The following is a 22,970-nucleotide window of genomic DNA, read 5'->3' as shown; positions in this document are numbered from 1 at the left end:
TTCTAAAATTAAGGTTTGAATCTGGAAAAACAATACTTGAAAACGTTACTAAAGGCTTTAGGAACTCATTAGGGAAAATCATTTCGAAAATGGGCTTGAAAATCAGTTCATAACACACTTTTACTTCAAAATTCAAGTTGATGAAGAACTCCCAATTCATCAACCCAAAATCTTGATTTAGAGTTAAAGAAACGTTACCCAATAGTTATCTTGAAAAACCCACTTGAAATCGCCTCTACCGAGTTCTGAAAGCTCCAAAAACGAAAATGGGGAAGAAACCCCGAAATTGGGTTTAACACTGCCAAATGTCCTCTACAAATACGAGTTTTAATGATCTGGACCTCCGCAAACGCAACAGGTCTCCCACGAACGTGGTCAAGAATCCGCGAACATGGGGTTCTCACCCCCTCCCTTCCGCATGAAGGCCACTTGAGATAGTTTAGATGTGTTCTGCGTCAGACTTACAAGGTAACCTAAAACCACATGAAAAGAAGTCTAGAAAAACTTATAAATCCTTAGTATATTGATGCAAATTTAGCTAAAGATAGGATACAATGTAATAAAGAGATCCCTTTAAGTAATATATTTCTTGTTAAGGATAGATTTTAGACTTTCTATAGAATTGAACATAATTATTGTTGTTAATGTTAGTGTGAGGCTTTGCAGCAAATTATAACACTTTCAAAATATTACATAAGTGTAACCAACACACACAATTTTACATGACAATTCTTGTAAAATACACGCAAAAATGATTTTTACATGACAATTCTTGTGAAATACACTCAAAAATGATTTATCTTGTGCCATGTAAGTTGTGTATATTTGCCATAAATGTGAGTTGAAGCTAAGTTTGGCACGAATATGTGTTTGTTTGCCATAAATGTGAGTTGAAGCTAAAGTTATAGACTATTTGCCATAGATGTTGTTAACTCGTGATATTCTAAATAATGACAAACTGAATTCATATCGCAGGAAATCAAGGAGCAAGATCTGGAGAATGATATAGATCAACAGCTTCACCCAATGAGGTAGATGGATTCTGGATACTGATACAAATCAACAACATCAACCAAGGAGAGATTGATTCAATCAAATTAATCTAAAAAGATTGGATCAATCAAATATCAATCTAACTAGAGGATCACATCAATTCATGTGTAGCCAAAAAAGAAAAAGCAAAAGTCAATCAAGATGGCAAGTAGATCAAGGAAGATCACACTGTGATTCCAAGCAACAAGCCAAGATCCACACCAGAATCTGTTTCAAAGCAGAAGGAATGGTGCTGCAACTTAATCAAGGAAAAATCATTCTCAATCAAGAAAACATTTCAAATCCTTGAGTGAATGAAACTCCCTTGGGTTTTTCTATTAGAGCTAAAATCATCGCACTACTTAGTATATATAAATAACAGCTAAAAGTGTGCAACTTCACTTGAACTTATATTGTAATCTTCTTTCATCTTTCATAAAGCTTTGTACACATTGAGTGAACAATTGAAAAAGAAAAAGAGAAGGGAATATACTGAGTGTAGATTATACAAGTAGAGGTCGTGTCAAGATAGAAACTCTGATTTGCATATCAGACTGGATTCAAGATCAAACTCTATGTACAACCAAAGTTCTCTCAAGGTCTAAGGGAAACCCTTGAAACCCAAGGGGACTGGAAGTAGGCACCACATCGGTGTTCCGAACTAGCATAAACATCATGTGTCACTTTATTTTCTGCTTCATTACTTATTGTCATCTTGCTTATCTAATTTGCAGGGAAAGTTGACTAATCGGTTAGATCAGTTGACTACGTAGTATATATAAATAAAGACCCGGATCAACATCTAAAAGTGTGCAACTTCACTTGAACTTATATAGTAATCTTCTATCATCTTTCATAAAGTTTTGTACACATTGAGTGAATAATTAAAAAAAGAAGAGAAGGAAATATATTGAGTGTAGGTTATACAAGTAGAGGTCGTGTCAATATAGAAACTCTGATTTGCCTATCAGACTGGATTCAAGATCAAACTCTCTGTACAACCAAAGTTCTCTCTTCAAGCTCTAAAGGAAACCCTTGAAACCCAAGGGGACTGGAAGTAGGCACCACATCGGTGTTCCGAACCAGTATAAACATCCTGTGTCACTTTATTTTTCTGCTTCGTTACTTATTATTATCTTGCTTATCTAATCTGTAGGGAAAGTTGACCTAATCGGTTAGATAAGTCGAGTACGAATTTTAATTAATCCCCCCCNCCCCCCCCCCCCTTCTTAATTTTCAGATGTGAGTTGAAGCTAAGTTTGACATGAAGATGTATGTTTGATAAATGTGAGTTGGAGCTAAATTTATAGGACTATTAGCTATAAATATGAGTTGAAGCTAAGTTTGGCATTTAGACGTGTGTGTTTACCATAAATGTGAGTTGAAGCTAAAGTTAAAAGACACATTACCCTAGATACCAGTCAAACCAAATTAAAAGACACATTTGCCAACTAAAACCAAATTTGAAAANTGTGAGTTGGAGCTAAAGTTATAGGACTATTAGCCATAAATGTGAGTTGAAGCTAAGTTTGACATGAAGATGTGTGTGTTTGCCATAAATGTGAGTTGAAGCTAAAGTTAAAAGACACATTACCCTAGATACCAGTCAAACCAAATTAAAAGACACATTTGCCAACTAAAACCAAATTTGAATAACATATTCGTTTATGTATGTAATGATAGAGCATAATTATTGTTGTTAATGTTAGTGTGAAGCTTTCCAAGCAAATTCCAGCACTTTTATATATCACCATCACAACTACAACAATTGGAACTTAGAATTGTAGGAGTTTACCCCAAAGGGAAGCCCTTTCAAATATTGTCACGATATTTAATTTAGACGTTCGAACCAAGTCATGTTCCGAAAATCCTGATTCCGCCTCTGAGTGACAGTGATCCTTTGTCTATTACTATTTACATGATGGACATTTCTCTTGAGACTAACTTGTCATCTGCTTTGTTTAATCTGTTGTGTACTCTTCATGACATCTTTTGGTGCTTGTACAAGTTGTAGTGTAGCTAGAACCTCATCCATGGTTGGCCTTAGTCTCGGATCGACATCGAGGCATCTCAAGACAAGGGAAGCTGCAGTTTGTGCACCTTTCTTTGAGTACTGTCCTCCCAACCTTGTGTCCATTATTCTCAACACTCTCCTACTATCACTTATGAATGGTTTTGCCCATTCCACCAATTTCTCATCAGCACCTCCTGCATTTTCATCACCTGTTGCTCGTTTTCCGGATAGCAACTCTAGTAGAACAACTCCAAAGCTGTAAACATCATTCTTTGGTGTCAAGTGACCTGTTATGAACAAGTTGAAGTGGAAAGTTTAGTGAAAAAAGGCCTTTACCACGTTAGTCAAGTGCAAAAATATCAAAGAGTTTAAATTCTATGCACTGATGGTCAAATCACTTATATGTGATGCTTATCAACTTCCTTTAATCAGCTAAGCCAAACAGGCTCTTGGAACGGAAGAAAAAACATGAAAAAGATACGAATGAGATGAGATTTACAAAACAAACCTGATGCAAGATATTCTGGTGCAGCATAACCGTTAGTACCAACAATTCTAGTCGAGACATGAGTTCTGTCTCCACTAGGACCATCTCTTGCTAGACCAAAATCTGATAGCTTGGCATTGAAATCCTGCAGAAGTGCAATGAAAAATTTACGCTAATTAAAAGCTACTTATCTAATGCTAATCAGCACTATTTCAGTTTTGGAGTGCTTACTGAATCAAGTAGTATGTTTGAAGCCTTGAGATCGCGGTAAATCACATTTGCTTCAAGACCGTGTAAGAAGGACAAGCCTCGTGCAACATCTACTGCAATACACATTCGTGTAGACCAAGGTATAATCTGAACTCCCTCTGTTCACAAAACAATTGAAAGACGTTAATCATTGGCGATTAACAACCTTATAACTAAGCATACAAAAACAAAGGTCCATGTGGAATGATACGAATTACAGAGAAAAACCATATGGAAACAATCCAGTAAAGATATTTGACTCACTTTTAAATAAATGATTTTCCAAACTTCCTTTTGACATGACTTCATAAACAAGAAGCCTGTTGTCAAACTCCGCGCAATATCCAATTAACCTCACTAGATTTTTATGGTGAAGCAGCCCTAAGTAGTTAACCTCTGCCTGCAGGTTTGGTTATGTCGAAAACAAACTTAAATCACAATAGTACAAGTGCTGTAAAAGATGTTAACTGCCAAGGTATTGTCCACTCTGGCCAAATCCCACATCGAAATGAGAGGGGATGCTTAGTGATCATATAAGGTGGACTCAGGAATTCAACTTTCGGGGCATCTCTGAGGCCCTGAAGTTAGGTCCATAGCGGACAATACCTTGGCAATTAGACCTGCGTTACAGTTAAAGTTCTTTACAACATACAAGCCATTCTCTATGCCCTTGGAAGCTTTCGGGCTTAAGTTTCTTGACAGCTACAACCATACCACTTCCTGGTTTGCAAGGAGCAAAAGTATTCTCATCTATCCATCCTTTAAAGACGTAACCAAAACCTCCTTCGCCAAGAAGACTATCAGCTCGGAAGTTCCTAGTTGCATTTTTCAGTTCATTGAAGGTAAATGACTTGAGGTTGCTCGGAACAAATGAATCATTTCCGCGAAAACTGTTATGAGAATGAAACTGTTCCTTTTTCACACTGCTTGAAGAACCAGAATTGGAATCTGAAATAGAAATTGCCAAGTAAGTTAGGGTCGACTATACGAATCCTTAATGTTCATGTCACTCCACTTAAGCTTCTCTAGTACAACAAGTTATGTACATTTTCTATTTTCTAGTAAATTTCTAACAAGACTAAAAAAGTCCAAACAAATATACCAAAGCAACAAACTTCTATACAAAACAGAACATAAAAGAATGAAAAAAGAACAATTAGACTGAAGGCGTCATGCAGAAGCTAATAATTGCAAACTTTGACAATAATAAATTAAAGTTTCTAGTGTAGCAACAAAGGTAACTAAGAAAGAATCGAATATTCATTGATCAAATCATTCACTCCATATTCTGATAGATCTTTTGAAGAACTGATTAATTAGACGAGAATAAAGATAGAGTCCTGTTCTACATGCCAATACCGGCAACGATGAAATTTATAGTAAAAGGAAAATCCGTCAGACTTTAAAAATCGTGAGGGTTCAAGTCCCTCTATCCCCAAAAAAGACTATTTAACTCCCCAACTATTTATCCGACCCCCTTTCCTTAGCGGTTCCAAATTCCTTATAACATGATAGAACATTCATATTGCCTTGCCCTTTGAAAAAAAATCGAACTTTAAACAAAATGTTTTGATTCAACCAATTGTCTACTTGAATCGGATATTTTGAATACCAACTTAGATTTAGAATACTAATAAATAACATAATATCCCAGTTATTTTGATCGAAATTCAGATAAAAAAATTTCAAAACCTAGGTGTGACATTATTGCATTTTTCTCGAAACCCCTTAATAAAATTTCTGACTCCACAACTAGTGCAAACTCATAGAGCCTTGGCTAATGACACACAACAACATAGCCTTGAATCCATTAATGACTAATATGATATGGTGATATACAATATATGAATATCATTTTTTTTGCACAAATTATATACAAAAAAAATGCAAAGATAAATTTGAAATAGAAAAGGGGAATTGTACCAAAAAATAGGCTAGAAGAAGCATGAGCTAGTTTTGAAGATTTTCCAGAGCAATTCCCCATTGTAACGAGAAGTTTATAGTACTTTGAAAATAAAATTGGAAATTTATAGAGAAGGGAGAAGAGAAAAAAAAAACAGAAAAAGTGTCTATATTTGGATAAAATAAGTTGAATAAATTAACCCAAAGTTTAATATTATTCCTTAGTGGTCTTCAGTCAAGGCTAAATCCTAATACATTAAGATATTCATTGAGAGAAAGTTTGACTAAGGGCCACTTATTGTCATTTGTACATAACTTGTTAGATTATTTATTTCATGAATTATAATACATGAATTATTTATAATTAAAAATAAATTCGATGTATATTGGTAAAAAAAATGAATATGAATTATTATTATTATTTGATCGAACATATTAGTGAAGTCACATGTATAATTATTATTATTATTACTAATTATGATATGAATTTCAATTTTCAAAGCTTTGATTAATATATTTCTATGTAAGATTTAAATTAACACAAAAGGAAATAACTTGAAGTTTCCTTTTTTACTTTTTTTGGACAACAGTACAAGTTTAGTCAAAGTTAATGCATGCATTTGGAAAATGAAGGATTTTGGTCCACATAATTGATAATTTGACTAATGTGATTATAGAAATTGTAATAATGATTACTATTTCATGATAGGAGAATTATACTCCCTTCCTTTCGTATTAACTGAATTTCAGGTTTTTTTATTGTTTAAAATAATAAAATTATTCTAAATTTAAGATAGATGTGTGAAAGTTTTTTCATATTTGCCGTTTCCTTTAATGAAGTTTTATGTTTTCTAAGAGATAAATTGCACTACTTACAAAATTATATTTATGATTTTAAAAAGGGTAATAGTGGAAAATATAATTTAAATTATGTCCTTGAATATTTTTCTTAATAAATACGCACTGCCTTAGAGCGAAAATAATTACGTTCATTACTATATACAATATCACTTGCTATTAACATCAAGAGCCACTCAATGCTATCAGTGATCTAAAGCTAAATTTTGATAAAAGGTCATTTTCTTAAAGCAATGTTTTATAAAAGGGAACACATAATAATTGGAGTGTGAAATTCACAAAAAGTTAATAATACATATATTTTTTTTAATCGTTATATCTTTTTAAAAAGGAACTTATAACCCTATTATTTCAAACAAAAATTAAAAACAAAATAAAAAATGGAGCCCATCAAATTTGGAGGCCGAGGCATTTATCCTTTTTCAAACATAATTTTTTTTTTGCTTTAGAAGTTTTATTTAAGTATATAGGTTCAAACATGAATATTATTTTAAATAATTTTTTATAAAAAAATAACTAAACACAAATCCATCTTTAATTCTAATTTTAAAAAATTCAAATAAAATAAAAATAATATTTAAAATCTATAAACAAACACTCATTAAATCTCCAATTTTTGTTACTATAATTTATCTTTTTTACTTTGTCCCTATTGTCATATCATTGTCCCTAGCTAACATTGCTAGAGAATTTTGACTTTGTTTTGTTTTAATGAAATCTTGATATCCAAGTAACGCACACAAAAGAAGACTAAAAGAGAATAGGGTATTAGTGTGTTACATAGGCAACCTTATAAGACTAACATTTAAACACTCGAAATATGACATGTTCTAGTAAACGAAACATAAAATTCTATAGATGCTTATTAAGAAAAAAAATATTGAGATTAAAAATAACAGAACATTATATATAAATTCATAATTATAAATTTTAAATGATGACGATAATTAAATCACACAACAGATAGCGAAGTATAATACTAAAAAAAGCATAATCTTTAATATTGTTTGGTCAATTAAACTACTTAAAATTGAAATGAATATAAAAAATAATATAAACTATGCAAAGAATAATATTTCTAAACAACACTCTTTTAATGACTAAATTAGATTTTTATCCTTTTATCACTTGATCTAAACATAATTATAATTGACCAAAATGAGCTTATATTTTTGAAAATTTCCCAATATATTTGAATTATTTAATTATAATATCAAAAATAGGATTTTTTTTTTAATCTCATAAGTTATCTTTCTAGTATGTGCATGAACAAGACTTTAACGTGACATTAAATTATTCTTTTCTGTCTTAATTAGTAGATTATTTAGTCATGTGTAATCTACTTCCCATTTTAGACTACTCTAGAAGTTTTCATTATCTTATTATATAATATATAATATAAAAATAGCGTTTCAATAAATTTAATAATATTAAATAATAGCATTGTAAACAAAATTCAGCTAACAATTTTTTACAACTTAGACCATTTTTATTTTTATTTTAAAAAGAAGGAAGGTAAAAAAAAAGGGAAAATGCATAAGTAACCTCCCAACCTATGCCCGAAATCTCAGAGACACACTTATACTATACTAAGGTTCTATTACCTCCTTGAACTTATTTTTGAAATAATTTTTTACCCCTTTTGACCTACATGGCACTATCTTGTGGGTCCAGCATGTGTTGACAATTTTTTCAAGGATAGTGCCACGTAGGCCAAAAAGGGGTAGAAAATTATTTATAAAATAAGTTCAGGGAGGTAATAGGACCTTAATATAGTATAAGTGTGTCTCTAAAATTTCGAGCATAGATTGGAGTGGTACTTATGCATTTTCCCAAAAAAAGAAAGGTTAATTCATCAGTCTGTTGACCACATCACAAAGTAATGAAAATAAGATAATTTTTCTCTCAATTTATCTTTTAAATATTGTTCAAGTTGACATTTCTGTTTGACACTTATTGAGTATTATATGATATCTTTACTACATTATATTATATTATATCATATCATATCATATTATATTATATTATATTATATTATATTATATTATATTACTAAATTGGAAGAGGTAGATATACCTCAGAACTTTGTTTGTTAAACAAATGGACTATTCCAAAAATTGATATTAAAATCATTTATGATTATGATTGGTTTGATAAAATATCTCATAAACAGTTAATAAAAACTATTGAGCAATCTTTGGTGTTAAATTCGTCCGAACAGACTATTCGTTTATTAAATAAATGAGATATTGAGTTAAATAAAAAACAATATAATTTCTTGCATATTGGCATGGTTCAAATTACTTTTAAACCTTTAACTCTTAAAGGGTTACCTGAAACATTTTTAGTTGCTCTTCGTGATGCTAGAAATTTAAATTTTAGACAATTTTTGATGGATTCCATTGAGTCCACTGTGTTCCTTATAATAGACATTCATTTTCTGATAGAAGATTGCCTGCTATTCATCATATTTTCCCTATTGAACTTGTGTATGGTCCAGCTCGTAACCGTGCTGCTTCTTTACATACCATACGTTCGATTATGTCTTCGGATCAAAGTAATAGACTTGTCAATAAAATCAAAATTGATCCTCGAACGAATGTAGTTCAAGCTAATGATAATTCTTCTGATATTTGTGATAAGGATATTTCTTCTGTATCCGAAATGAATTTTGATCCCAATAAAACTTAATGATGAATGTACACCAAATAGATTTAAGTCCAGGTTCATTGGCAAGAAAGTACATCCAGAATGAGTTTTTGAGTGATAAATGGAACCAGTTTAAAACATGGTTTTTTGACACTTATAGTGCCGATGATTTAAATAATATTTCTCAAGAATTTTATGAAACTTGTGCTCTTCATAATCAAATCATGCATTTTGTACCCTGATTTATACCCACTTATTTACCTTTATTCATCAATGTTCTTGAACGATCTTATAAAGATGGATTTGGTAATATTATTAAGGTTGATTATCCACCTCAGTCATCTTTTATTTTACCAAATAATGCAGGTATCACCTTTACTGCCTTCCAAAAATTTGTTGAAGAAGATGTTGCGGCAGTCAACATCAATGATATTAATAATTTGATTTCTCAAAATAATTATTTGGGACTTTACATTAAAGTTTTGGGAGAACATATTAGTTCTCTTGATAAAAAATTGAATGAATTAACTTCTTTGGTAATTCAAATAAAAAATGATTTAAAAACTTCTGATAAAGCTTCTACTTCTAAAAAGGTTTCGAAAGTTTCTACTCATGTGCAAAGGCCCCCTGAGATTCGGGATTTTAAATTTAAATAAATTTATGATTTAGAAGAACTTCTTGATAAAAATTTCTCAGATTTTAGCGCAAAACCTATAGATTTGTCAGACAATTTTGCGGATGACATGGAAAAAAACTTTTGAATTTAAAAAGGGAAAATGCATAAGTACCCCTCCAGCCTATGCCCAAAATCTCTGAGACACACCTAACCTTTACTAAGATCCGATTACCCCCCGAACTTATTTTTTAATTAATTTTCTACCCCTTTTCAGCCTACGTGGCACGTGGCACTATCCTTGAAAAAATTGTCAACACGCGATGGGCCCTCAAGATAGTGCTACATAGGTCGAAAAGGGGTAGAAAATTATATATAAAAAAAGTTCGGGGGGGAGGGGGTAATAGGACCTTAGTAAATGTTAGGTGTGTCTCAAAGATTTTGGGCATAGGCTGTGGGAGTACTTATGCATTTTCCCATTTTAAAAATCATATTTCTTTAGAATTTAATAAACTTCGCAGTTATCCAAAGAAAAAAAGTAATGCTAAGTTTGCGCATAAACCAAATATGCAAACCTATTATTATTCCAGACCAACTCCGCAAGATGTACTTATAGAGTTACACGATTGTAATCAGATTAATACCTTTTACAGTGGGTTTGAAATTTATGAATGGAATCTTGATGGTTTGACTGATAGACATGTAACTATTCTTGTTCATAGAATGCTCATGTATGCAACTATCTGTAAAAGTGTTAAAAATACAGATAGAAATATTTGCAAAATGATTATTGCAGATTTTACTGGCCAACTCAAAGGTTGGTGGGATAATTATATGAGCATTGAACAAAAGGCTGCGGTGATAAATGCTACTTCTGATAGTGATGGTGTTGATGACTTGGGCATGGCTCTAGTGAAAAATAGAGAAGACACGGTTTATACCTTAGTCTTAACCATTTTAGAACATTTTAATGGTAGATTTACCAATCAATATGAGATTGTTCGTACCCTGTTAAATGGTCTACGTTGTAGAACCTTGGGAGAATTTAGATGGCATAAAGATACTTATATGAGTAGGGTGATGGAACTACCCGAAAATAGTTATGAGCATTGGAAAACTAAGTTTATAGATGGCCTTCCCCCTTTGTTTGCCGAAAGAGTTAGAAAAGCTATGAGGACTTATCATGGTGAAATTCCTTATAAAGATTATATTTATGGTAAGCTGATAGGAGTTTGCACGCAAGATATAAATTTGTGCAATGAATTAAAGTTATCCAGACAGCTTAAGATGTATAAGCTTAAAGAAAGATCTTAGCTAGGAGAATTTTGTAACCAATTTGATTTACCTGATACTTCTGCTAATAGCAAGAAGAAGAAACATAGAGATTCTAGATACTCCAATCCTGATAAACCTTATAGGAAAAGGAGATCTAGATATATAAATCTAAGAAAGAGCGCGACGCTAGAAAAGTCTTTCGTAAGTCTAATAGATTTACCAAGAATAGTTCTAAGCAAGAGCTTACCAATATCAAATGCTATAAGTGTGAAAATTTCGGTCACATAGCACCCAATTGTAAGCTTGAAAAGCTGAAAACCTTAGAACTTGATGAAGAAGTTCATGATAAGGTTTATAGTTTCTTATACACTTCCGATTCTAAGTCTAGTTATGATTTTGATTCAGGTTTGAGGAAGAGATTGATTTGCTTGATTTATCTGGTAGTAATTAGCATGTTAATATGAATTCTTGCAATACTTATCATGGTGATATTTGTTCTTGGGAAAATGATGAATGTTATAAATTGCAATCTCAATTTGAAGATTTGAATATCAACACTATAACATCTGATAATGTGTTAGAGCTTTTAAAAGAAGTTACTGATAATGATCTTCGTGAAAAAATTATTCATCTAGAGGCTAATAATAATGCTAGTTCTAGTTTTTCAAAAAATTCAGAAAAACAAAAGAATGATTTTGAATTCGAATATTCTGCACCTTATTCTTTGTCTAAAATTAATAACAGACTTTAATAAACAAACTACTCACACTAGAGATTCTTCTTTTGATGATTTGAAAATTTAAAAAATGAGATTAAATCTCTTAAACAAAATCAAATGATTTGTGATCATCATCTTACTCAGATAGAAATTGTTTATAACAAGGGTAAAAATATTGTTGAAGAAAATACTTTTGCAAAACCTTTTGATCTTGATTCTAGACAAGGTATGTTTTTAGGAGTATTCAAGAAGGTCTTGAACCTACTAAATATTTTGAAAAAAAACTCATATGGTTAAATCTGCTTCTGGACATGCTTTAGATATAAAGTATAAATTACCTAACACTCGCATTTGCCAAAATAAAGTTTGCATTCCACATTACTTTTTCTTGGTTAAGAATCAGTTATACCCTCCAATTATACTTGGAACCCCTTTCATAAATGATTTATCCTTTTACTAGCATAAATGCTAAAGATTTTTCTGCTACTTATGAAGACAGAGATATTAGTTATACTTTTATCACTGACCCTATTTCTCGTGATGTTAATGCTTTGATTAATATGAAACAAAGGCATATATGTTGATTCTTTGCAACTAGAATTATTTAGTATAAATATATTTGATACTTTGAAATCCACCAAAGTACAAGAAAAAATTAAATTGATTTCTGAACACATTTCTATTGATATTTGTGCTGGTCATCCTAGTGCTTTTTGGAATCGAAAAAAGCATATTGTTACTCTTCCGTATGAAGAGGATTTCTCCAAGAATGATATTCCTACTAAATCTCGTCCTTGTCAGATGAATACCGAATTGTTAGAATTCTGCATTAAGGAAATTGATAATTTGTTACAAAAGGTTTTGATAAAACCTTCAAAATCACCTTGATCTTGTACTGCATTTTACGTTGACAATGCTGTTGAAAGGGAATGAGGTGTCCGTAGATTGGTTATCAATTATAAACATGTAAACAAATATTTAAAATGGATTAGGTATCCTATTCCAAAACAAAGGGATTTATTGTCTAGATTATATGATGTCAATATATTTTCAAAATTTGATTTAAAATTAAGTTATTGGCAGATCCAAATATTTAAAGAGCATGCTTATAAAACAACTTTTAATGTCCCATTTGGACAATATGAATGGAATGTTATGCCATTCGGTTTGAAAAATGCTCCTTCTGAATTTCAGAAAATCATGAATGATATTTTCAACCCATATTTGAATTTTATCATTGTTTATATTGATGATATTTTGGTATTCTCAAAAACGTTTGAAATGCATATTAAGCATCTTGATATCTTTAAGAAAATTGTTAAACAAAATGGTTTGGCCATTTCTAAACCAAAAATGAGTTTGTTCCAAACTGATGTTCGATTTTTCCGCTCTACCATGAATTATTGCTATTTCCGCACCCCTGTCCGGTGGTTTGAGAAAGAAAGTCGAGACATTCAGAAAGAGAGTTATGGCATTTCGAGGATTATAATATGGTCCTAGGACATCATATTTTTCAAGGGAAAGTTACCCCGATTCAAAGATGTATCGATTTTGCATCAAAATTTCCTGATGTTATCACTGATAAAATTCAATTGCAAAGATTTTTAGGGAGTTTAAATTACATATCCCCATTTTATAAAAATTTATCTCGTGATTTGGCCCCTTTATACTACAGGCTGAAAAAGGATCATAAATCACCTTGAACTGATAGTCATACCACTATGGTAAAGGATATTAAACTTCGTGTTCAATCTTTACCTTGCTTAATTCTTGCTAACCCTGATTCACAAAATAATATTGAGACAGATGCGTCTAATATTGGTTATGGTGGGATATTAAAATAAATTAATCCCAACGACAAAAATGAATATTTGATCAAATTTCATTCTGGTAAATTGAGCAACGCCCAGAAAAAATATGCTACGGTGGCTCATGAAATATTAACCATCGTTAAATGTGTGTTAAAATTTCAGGATGATTTATATAATCAAAAGTTTTTGATAAAAACTGATGCTCAATCTGTTAAATATATGTTTAACAAAGATTTTAAACATGATGTGTCAAAATTAATATTTTCTAGGTGGCAGGCCCAGTTTGCCCCCTTTGATTTTGAAATNAAACTGATGCTCAATCTGTTAAATATATGTTTAACAAAGATTTTAAATATGATGTGTCAAAATTAATATTTTCTAGGTGGCAGGCCCAGTTTGCCCCCTTTGATTTTGAAATCCAATTTAAGAAGGTAAGGGATAACTCTCTTGCGGATATTCTATCTAGAAAATATTTAACTTCATAATGAGTTTTTATACTGCTTTCCTTGATGAGAAAATTTTAGTTACCATTTTAAAAAATTACTCCACTTAATAGAGATTTGTAGGAATTAATTCTATGTGAAATTATCAACGATGTCATTAGAGAAGATTTATCTATACATGATTTTGAAGAAATTATCGATATCAATGAGAATAATTATTTCAGTGACTATTATACATTCGAACAAAACAAAGTGCTATGTTTGCAGGATCGACCCTCCTTGGGTAACCAAGGGCAAAGGTAGGGGAAATAACACCAGAGGAAGGGGAAGATCATCCCGTACGGATAATTTTTTATAAAAAGGGGATATGTCATTTAAACTCCCTAAAAATCTTTGTAATTGAGTTCTATCAGTGATAATATCAGGAAATTTTTATGCAAAATCAATAGATCTTTGAATTGGGGTCACTTTCTCTTAACAAATATGATGTCCTAGAAATCAAACATCAATTTGGAACAAACTCATTTTTGGTTTAGAAATGACCAAACCATTTTGTATAACAATTTTCTTAAAGATATCAAGATGCTTAATATGCATTTCAAACGTTTTTGAGAATACCAAAATATCATCAATATAAACAATGATAAAACCCAAATATAGGTTGAAAATATTATTCATGATTTTCTAAAATTCAGAGGGAGCATTTTTCAAACCGAATGGCATACCATTCCATTCATATTGTCCAAATGGGACATTAACAGTTGTCTGTAAGCACGCTTTTTAAATATTTGGATCTGCCAATATCCTGATTTTAAATCAAATTTTAAAAATATATTGGCATCATATAATCTAGACAATAAATCTCTTTTGTTTGGAATTGGATACCTAATCCATTTTAAATATTTGTTTAAAGGTTTATAATTGATAACCAATATAGGGACACCTCGTTCCCTTTCAGTAGCATTGTTAGCATAAAATGTAGTACAAGACCAAGGTGATTTTGAAGGTTTTATCAAACCCTTTTGTAACAAATTATCAATTCTGTTTTTGCAGAATTCTACCAATTTGGTGTTCATCTGATAAGGATGAGATTTAGTAGGAATATCATTCTCAGAGAAATCATCTTCATATGGAAGAGTAACAATATATTTTTTCCGATTTAAAAAAGCACTAGGATGATCAACACAAATGTCAATAGCAATTTGTTCAGAAATGAATTTAATAATTACTTGTACTTTGGTGGATTTCAAAGTATCACATATATTTATACTAAATAATTCTAGCTGTAAAGAATCAACATGCCTTTGTTTCATATTAATCAAAACATTAATATCACGAGAAATAAGGTCAGTGATAAAAGTATAACTAATATCTCTGTCTTCATTAGTAGTAGAAAAACCTTTAGCATTTATGCTAGTAAAAGGATAAATAACATTTATGAAAGGGGTTCCAAGTATAATTTGAGGGTATAACTGATTCTTAACCAAGAAAAGGAAATGCGGAATGCAAACTCTATTTTGGCAAATGCGAGTATTAGGTAATTTATTCTTTATATCTAAAGCATGTCCAGAAGTAGATTTAACCATATGAGTTGTTTTTTCAAAATATTTAGTAGGTACAAGACCTTCTTGAATACAACTAACATCGGCTCTACTATCAATCATAGCAATATCAGTTATTGAAAAACTATTATCAATCAATATGATGCATTTAACATACCATTTATGAGCAGTAACAATTTTTTTCATTATTCCTAAAAACATACCTTGTCTAGGATTAAGATTAAAAGGTTTTGCAAGAGTATTTTCTTCAACAATATTTTTACCCTTGTTATTAACAGTTTCTATCTGAGTAAGACGATGTTCACAAATCATTTGATTTTGTTTAAGATATTTAATCTCATTTTTAAAATTTTCAATTTCATTTTTCAAATAATCTAAAGAAGAATCTCTAGTGTGAGTAGTTTGTTTATTAAGTCTGTTATTAATTTTAGACAAAGAATAAGGTGCAGAATATTCGAATTCAAAATCATTCTTTTGTTTTTTTGAATTCTTTGAAAAACTAGAACTAGCATTATTATAAGCTGCTAGATGAATAATTTTTTCACAAAGATCATTATCAGTAACTTCTTTTAAAAGTTCTATCACATTATCAGATGTAATAATATTGATATTCAAATCTTCAAATTGAAATTGCAATTTATAAATTTCATCATTTTCACAAGAACAAATATCACCATGACAAGTATTGCAAGTATTCATATTAACATGTTGATTACTATCATATAAACCAAGCAAATCAATCCCTTCTTCAAAACCTGAATCAGAATCATAATCAGACTCAAAACCAGAAGTGTATAAGAAACTATAAACCTTATCATGAACTTCTGCATCAAGTTCTAAGGTTTTAAGCTTTTTATGCTTACAATTGGGTGCTATGTGACCGAAATTTCCACATTTATTGCACTTGATATTGGCGAGCTCTCGCTTAGACCTATTCTTGGTAAATCTATTAGACTTACGAAAGGCTTTTCTAGCGTAGCGCTCTTCCTTAGATTTATATCTAGATCTCCTTTTCCTATAAGGTTTATCAAGATTGGAGTATTTAGAATCTCTATGTTTCTTCTTCTTGCTATTAGTAGAAGTATCAGGTAAACCGAACTGGGTATAAAAGTGTAACATCTCTCAATTTGAAGTAACTAGGAAGAAGCAAATAATTGGAAATAGCCAATTTTGGAAAGAATGAAAATCTGGAAATTTGTTCAAGTTAGAAAAAGTTGAGTTTTAGTCAACTTCAAACAGCCATAAATCCTAGTTCAGGATTATTTATGTGTGCTTCCAGATATGGTTGGAAAGCTGTTGGAATGATCTTTCTAATGCCGCTGAGTTTGTGCGATTCCGAGTTTGTATGATTAAGTTATGCCCTTTGAAAGTTGGGCTGTTCGAATAAGGAAAGTCTAGAAACCGGATTTTGGAAGGGTAATTTAGTATTTTCCTTACCTAATTATTCTAATTCGTTTTTAGGAGTTAATTGGGGTAAAATCAGATTTTTAGTCAATTTTAGAAAAAAGTTGAATTCACGCTACGACTTGGAGAAAAGAGAAAAGAGAAAAGAGAAGGAAGTTCAAGATTCGTCAAGATCGTCGAGATTTGGCTTGTGGATTTCATCGGGGGTGATACCTACAAGGTATGTGAGATCACATAGCGTTGGGTTAGTTCACCCACGTGCCATTCATGATTCAATTCAGCCAAATATGTGTAATTTGAAAATAAATCCTTTGAGTTCTTGATCAAATTCGTTTGAATTCTTGTGGGTTGTTTTGTTGAAGTTTCTTGCGATTTTGATCCATATTTTTGGGTGTAAATTTCGGGTTGAATCTATCATGTATTGAGGGTATATGTGATTCAAAGTGTTTGGGGAAAGAACCAAGTGAAATTAGAGGGTTTAGAGTTGAAAAACGAAGAAGATAGTTCGGAGTTTTTTGGGGAGGCAGCTGGGGCGCCATGCCTCCCAAAGCGCCACAAAAGTTCCTTTGAACTTTGGGCTCTGGCGCGCCGCGCCAGCTAGAGCACCCCAGCAAGCTCTCTGAACTTTGAAGGCTGGTGCCCCGCGCCTCTCAGAACGCCAGGGACACCAGTTCTCCCCATTGCTTCCCCACCTTTTCATACGTGTTCCTTATCAATGTACCTATGTTTCTTAGTTGATTCCAACACTCTAAGGTACATCTAAACATAATGAACTCATCCATAAACATGAGATCATGAACCTTGAATCCACAATCCAATTCCAGGAAAGTTAGGATCAAAGTCAAGAAGTTAAGAGTGAAGTCTCGAAGTTAAGAAGCAAGTCAATCAAAGTTTTTAAAGTTTTCAAAAGTCTTTAACAAACGTTTTAACTTTGTTTTAAGACTTAAGTTTCAAGTTAAGCAAAGAGTAAAAAGTTGAGTTCATTTCTCAAAAAGCTATTAGGGAACTAAGTATACCCAAAGAGTTTATAAGTGTTTTCACATTTGAGAAAGAAAAGGGAACATCGATTCCAAGAGAGCTTTTAAGCTAAGTTTTGAGTAATTATCTCAAACCAAAAAAAGAAGTTGTTTTAGAAGCATATGAGCTAAGTATATTTTTGGGAGTTGTATTGAGCACCGATATGGGGATATGAGTTCATATTAACTCAAGTCTTCATAAACCATGTAGCCATCATGGGTATTAATGGGTCATACTTTTTAGATGATCACATAAGTTAAGCTAGTGGATCCACTAAGTTAAGCGTTCTATATAACGGCAAAGTATAGGACAGTTCTGGCAGCGTGGGAAAGACGCTGTATCACCACTTAGGCTCATAGTGGTGGTTGTCGATTAGGAAATCTCTCACAGAAACTATATTACTTTGTTATATGAGTAAAGTTGAGTTTGTTATTGCATTTTCTTTAACGAACTACGTTGCTTTTACTGTTTTATAAAACTTTTCATATAATGCATGTGTTTCATTGCTTTATTATGAGTTGAATTATTCATGAGTTGAGAAGAGCCAAGGTAAGTGTTTTTTTCAAATTCCTTTCAAGCATAAGTTGTGTTTAGCATTCCAACTCGCATACTCGTACAATCAATGTACTGATGTCAGTTAGACGATGCAGACACAGGTAACTAGGATTAGCATTCAGCGTCTCGTTGATCAGGTTCAACACTCAGAGTCAGTTGGTAAGCCTCCTTGCATTCCAGATGACTTTTTTTTTTATCATTTGCTTTCTAGTTTTCAGTTGTTAGGATGATCGGGGGTCCTGTCCCGACATCCCTCTTTATTTTAGAGGCTTCATAGACAGATAGTATTAGTTCTTTAGTCTTATTCATTTCAGTTGTATTCGTTTAAGACTTGAGTTACACTTTTTGGCTAAGTTTTTATCTTTTAAGTTATTGCATGAACTATATCTCTTGTGTTTAAGTCTTCCGCTGAGTAAGTAAGCCAGGCCAAGGGTTCGCTTGGGGCCAACAATAGTTCTCGAGTGCCGGCCACGTCCAGGGTATAGGCTCGGGGCGTGACAAAAAGTCTCCTAGCTGAGATCTTTCTTTAAGCTTATCCATCTTAAGTTGTCTTGATAACTTTAATTCATTGCACAAATTTATACCTTCTTGCGTGCAAACTCCTATCAGCTTACCATAAGTATAATCCTTATAAGGAATTTCACCATGATCAGTCCTCAAAGATTTTCTAACTCTTTCGGCAAACAAAGGGGGAAGGCCATCTATAAACTTAGCTTTCCAATGCTCATAACTATTTTCCGGTAGATCTATCGCCCTACTCATATAAGTATCTTTATACCATCTAAATTCTCCCAAGGTTCTACAACATAGACCGTTTAATAAGGTACGAACACTCTCATACTGGTTGGTAAATGTACCATTAAAATGTTCTAAAATGGTTAAGACTAAGGTATAAACCGCGTCTTCTCTATTTTTCACTAGAGCCATGCCCAAGTTATCAACACCTTCACTATCAGAAGTAGCATTTATCACCGTAGCCTTTTGCTCAATACTCATATAATTATCCCACCAACTTCTGAGTTGGCCAGTAAAACCTGCTATAATCATTTTGTTAATTTTTATATCTGTATTTTTAACATTTTTACAGATAGTTGCATACATGAGCATTCTATGAACAAGAATAGTTAACTGTCTATCAGTCAAACCATCAAGATTCCATTCATAAATTTCAGACCCACTATAAGAGGTATTAGTCTGATTCCAGTCGCATTCCTCTATAAGCACCTCTTGAGGAGTTGGTCTGCAATAACAATAGGTTTGCATGCTTGGTTTATGCGCAAACTTAGCATTGCTATTCTTCTTTGGATAACCGCGAAGTTTATTAAATTCTAAAGAAACATGATTTTTTAAATCAAAAGTTTTTTCCATTTCATCTGTAAAATTGTCTGACAAATCTATAGGTTTTGTTCTAAAATCTGAGAACTTTTTATCAAGAAGTTCTTCTAAATCATAAATCGATTTAAATTTAAAATCCTGAATCTCAGGGGGCCTTTGCACATGAGTAGAAACTTCTGAATCCTTTTAAGAAGTAGAAACTTTATCAGAAGTTTTTAAATCATTTTTTATTTGAATTACCAAAGCAGTTAATTCATTCAATTTTTTTTAATCAAGAGAACTAATATGTTCTCCCAAAACTTTTACGTAAAGTCCCAAATAATTATTTTGAGAGATCAAATTATTAATCTCATTGATGCTGACTGCCGCAACATCTTCTTCAACAAATATTTGATAGGCAGTAAAGGTGATACCTGTATTATTTGGTAAAATAAAAGATGACTGAGGTGGATAAACAACCTTAATAATATTACTAAATCCATCTTTATAAGATCGTTCAAGAACATTGATGAATAAAGGTAAGTAAGTGCTTATAAACCAGGGTACAAAATGCATAATTTGATTATGAAGAGCACAAGTTTCATAAAATTTTGGAGAAATATTATTTAAATCATTGGCACTATAAGTGTCAAAAAACCATATTTTAAACTGGTTCCATTTATCACTCAAAAACTCATTCTGGATGTACTTTCTTGCCAGTGAACCTAGACTAAAATCTATTTGGTGTACATTCATCATTAAGTTTTATTGGGATCAAAATCCATTTATGATACAGAAGGAATATCCTTTTCAGAAATATCAGAAGAATTATCATTAGCTTGAACAACATTTGTTCGAGGATCAATTTTGATTTTATTGACAAGTTTATTACTTTGATCCTTAGATATAATCGAAGGTATGGTATGTAAAGAAGCAGCACGGTTACGAGCCGAACCATACAAAGGTTCAATAGGGGAAATATGATGAATAGCAGGCAATTTTCTATCAGAAAATGAATGTCTATTATAAGGAACACAATGGACTCAATCGAACCCATCAAAGATTGTCTAAAATTTAAATTTCTAGCATCACGAAGAGCAACTAAAAATGTTTCAGGTAACCCTTTAAGAGCTAAAAGGTTTAAAAGCAATTTGAACCATGCCAATATGCAAGAAATTATACTGTTTTTTATATAACTCAATATCTCGTTTATTTAATAAAGGAATAGTCTGTTCAGATGAATTTAACGGCAAAGATTGCTCAGTAGTTTTTATTAACTGTTATGAGATATTTTATCAAACCAACCATAATCATAAATGGTTTTAATATCAATTTTTGGAATAGTCCATTTTTTTAACAAATCAAGGTTCTGAGGTATATCTACCTCTTCCAATCTAGTACTTTTAGTACTCACTTCTACTAGATCCATGTTGAAAAGAACATATACATGTCGTATACTTCACTTCTATCATATATTTACCATGAAAGTTCCTAGGATCTGATACCATTTTACAGGATCTCTGAAGACTGTCGATAATTCGAGCGATCATCTTCAATCTAGTAGTTTAGCATCAGAATTTAAAGAAAATTCGAACCGAAATATAGACAAATTATATATAGTTTTATGACTGTATGGAAGGATCTATCCTTTTACCCAAGCAAGGGGCATGTCAAGATTTAATACATATTTTTATTGAGCCCATGTGTCTAGCAGTTCTAACCGGGTATGGGCGCCCTTTTCTCCTTAAGGGGCTTAGAACCACGGCTGGCTAGACGAAGTCACAAAGACAAAACCAATAAAAATAGTATCGAATCTGACTGTACCACCATCTCAGAACCAAGTCAAGAAACCATATATAAATTTATTTATATGTGATACAGTCTAGATCTTTCATGGTAGATATAAAAGAGAAGTTAGTTATCCGAAATAGATATGAATCTTTAGCCGGACATAGTCACGGCTTAGATAAGAGAAATAATAAAAAGATTGAAATAAAAAAAATAATACCTTATAACGATGGCCGACACCAAGGCCTATGAGCAAACTATACAAGTTTATTTACTTCCGGTAAGTATCCGGTGAACTCAAACATTACAAATTGAGAGCTTTACCGTTGGGGAGAGAAAAGTAGAGAGAGAAGAGTTTCTAAGTTGTTGCCTAATGAAATGAAAAACAAACTTATTTATAGAAAAATAAAAGAACATTTATAATCTATGTACAGTAATGTTGGGTCCCATCCATCCCCTAAACAGTGTATCTACTGTTGCTGATGACTTTTTCCTGTAGAGATGTCACTCACAGTTTGTCTTTTTCGTTTAATTTCCTAAGGAAATCCTCCGCCTTTCTTAGAGTATCTTCTGATGTAGTTGCTTCAACAGGTTGAGCTTCTTGGATATCATCGGCAGCGTCTTCGCTTGTTTCACTTCTCATAGAGGTGTCTGATTTCTCATATTGAGTGATGTTGAGAAGCAGACTCCTCTTGACTTCTTTCAAGTAGCTGTTGATCATTGCTTCTTTATCTCCATCTTGAACGGAGATTTTCGGGCAATATGCCTGATCGAGCTATCAACAATTATTCCCTTTTGGGGAGTAATACCATACTCTTGGTCCTTTTTGAAATAAGATTCAACAGTTCTTGTCCATATAACGTTTTGGTTTTGGTATCCTTTTTCATTAATTTATCTCAAAAATTATTATAAAAGGTCCTGTATAAGCAGGGAATTTGTTCCTCGGTGAATCCCACTTCCGGGGTCCATTTGTGAATCATATATTATAAAATATAATATAATATAATAAAATACAATATAATATAATATAATATAATATAATATAATATAATATATACTCACCCCTTTTTCTCTTTCCATGCATTTATTGTAGTTTGTTTGGATTACTAATTCCAGNATTTATAGAAAACTAAAAGAACATTTAGAATCTATGTACAGTATTGCTGGGTCCCATCTATCCCCTAGACAGTGTATCTACTGTTGATGATGACTTTTTCCTGTAGAGATGTAACTCACAGTTTGTCTTTTTCCTTTAATTTCCGAAGGAAATCCTTCGCCT

General features: G+C 32.0%; 2 protein-coding genes across 2 annotated transcripts in view; both read right to left on the bottom strand.

The window, feature by feature from the left end:
* Positions 1 to 5,766, bottom strand: part of LOC125859622 (probable serine/threonine-protein kinase PBL3) — a 34,780-nt gene extending 29,014 nt beyond the window's left edge. Inside the window, exon 1 of the mRNA XM_049539408.1 lies at positions 5,706 to 5,766. Coding sequence (XP_049395365.1) covers positions 5,706 to 5,766 — 61 coding nt within the window. The remainder of the gene's footprint in view (positions 1 to 5,705) is intronic.
* On the bottom strand, positions 2,981 to 4,605 carry LOC125842166 (probable serine/threonine-protein kinase PBL18). The gene is made up of 5 exons (XM_049521402.1): positions 4,435 to 4,605; positions 4,047 to 4,182; positions 3,765 to 3,901; positions 3,555 to 3,678; positions 2,981 to 3,333 (listed from the first exon to the last, which is right to left on the bottom strand). Exons 1-5 carry the CDS (start codon positions 4,492 to 4,494, stop codon positions 2,981 to 2,983), a joined length of 810 nt encoding a protein of 269 aa, XP_049377359.1. The 5' UTR covers positions 4,495 to 4,605.
* Positions 5,767 to 22,970: the final 17,204 nt, after the last annotated feature.

This window comes from Solanum stenotomum, chromosome 1 (assembly GCF_019186545.1).
Source record: "Solanum stenotomum isolate F172 chromosome 1, ASM1918654v1, whole genome shotgun sequence".
NCBI classification, from domain to species: domain Eukaryota; kingdom Viridiplantae; phylum Streptophyta; class Magnoliopsida; order Solanales; family Solanaceae; genus Solanum; species Solanum stenotomum.
Note: the sequence above shows the minus strand (reverse complement) of the source record. Positions and strands in the feature narration are given on the sequence as shown.

Excerpts from the sequence above, each read along its gene's own strand:
- LOC125842166 (XM_049521402.1), bottom strand. The coding sequence starts at position 4,494 with ATGGTTGTAGCTGTCAAGAAACTTAAGCCCGAAAGCTTCCAAGGGCAT. Across the intron at positions 3,902-4,046 it reads GGAAAATCATTTATTTAAAA|AGGGAGTTCAGATTATACCT; the intron begins GTGAGTCAAATA and ends TTTTGTGAACAG. Across the intron at positions 3,334-3,554 it reads ACCAGAATATCTTGCATCAG|GTCACTTGACACCAAAGAAT; the intron begins GTTTGTTTTGTA and ends TGTTCATAACAG.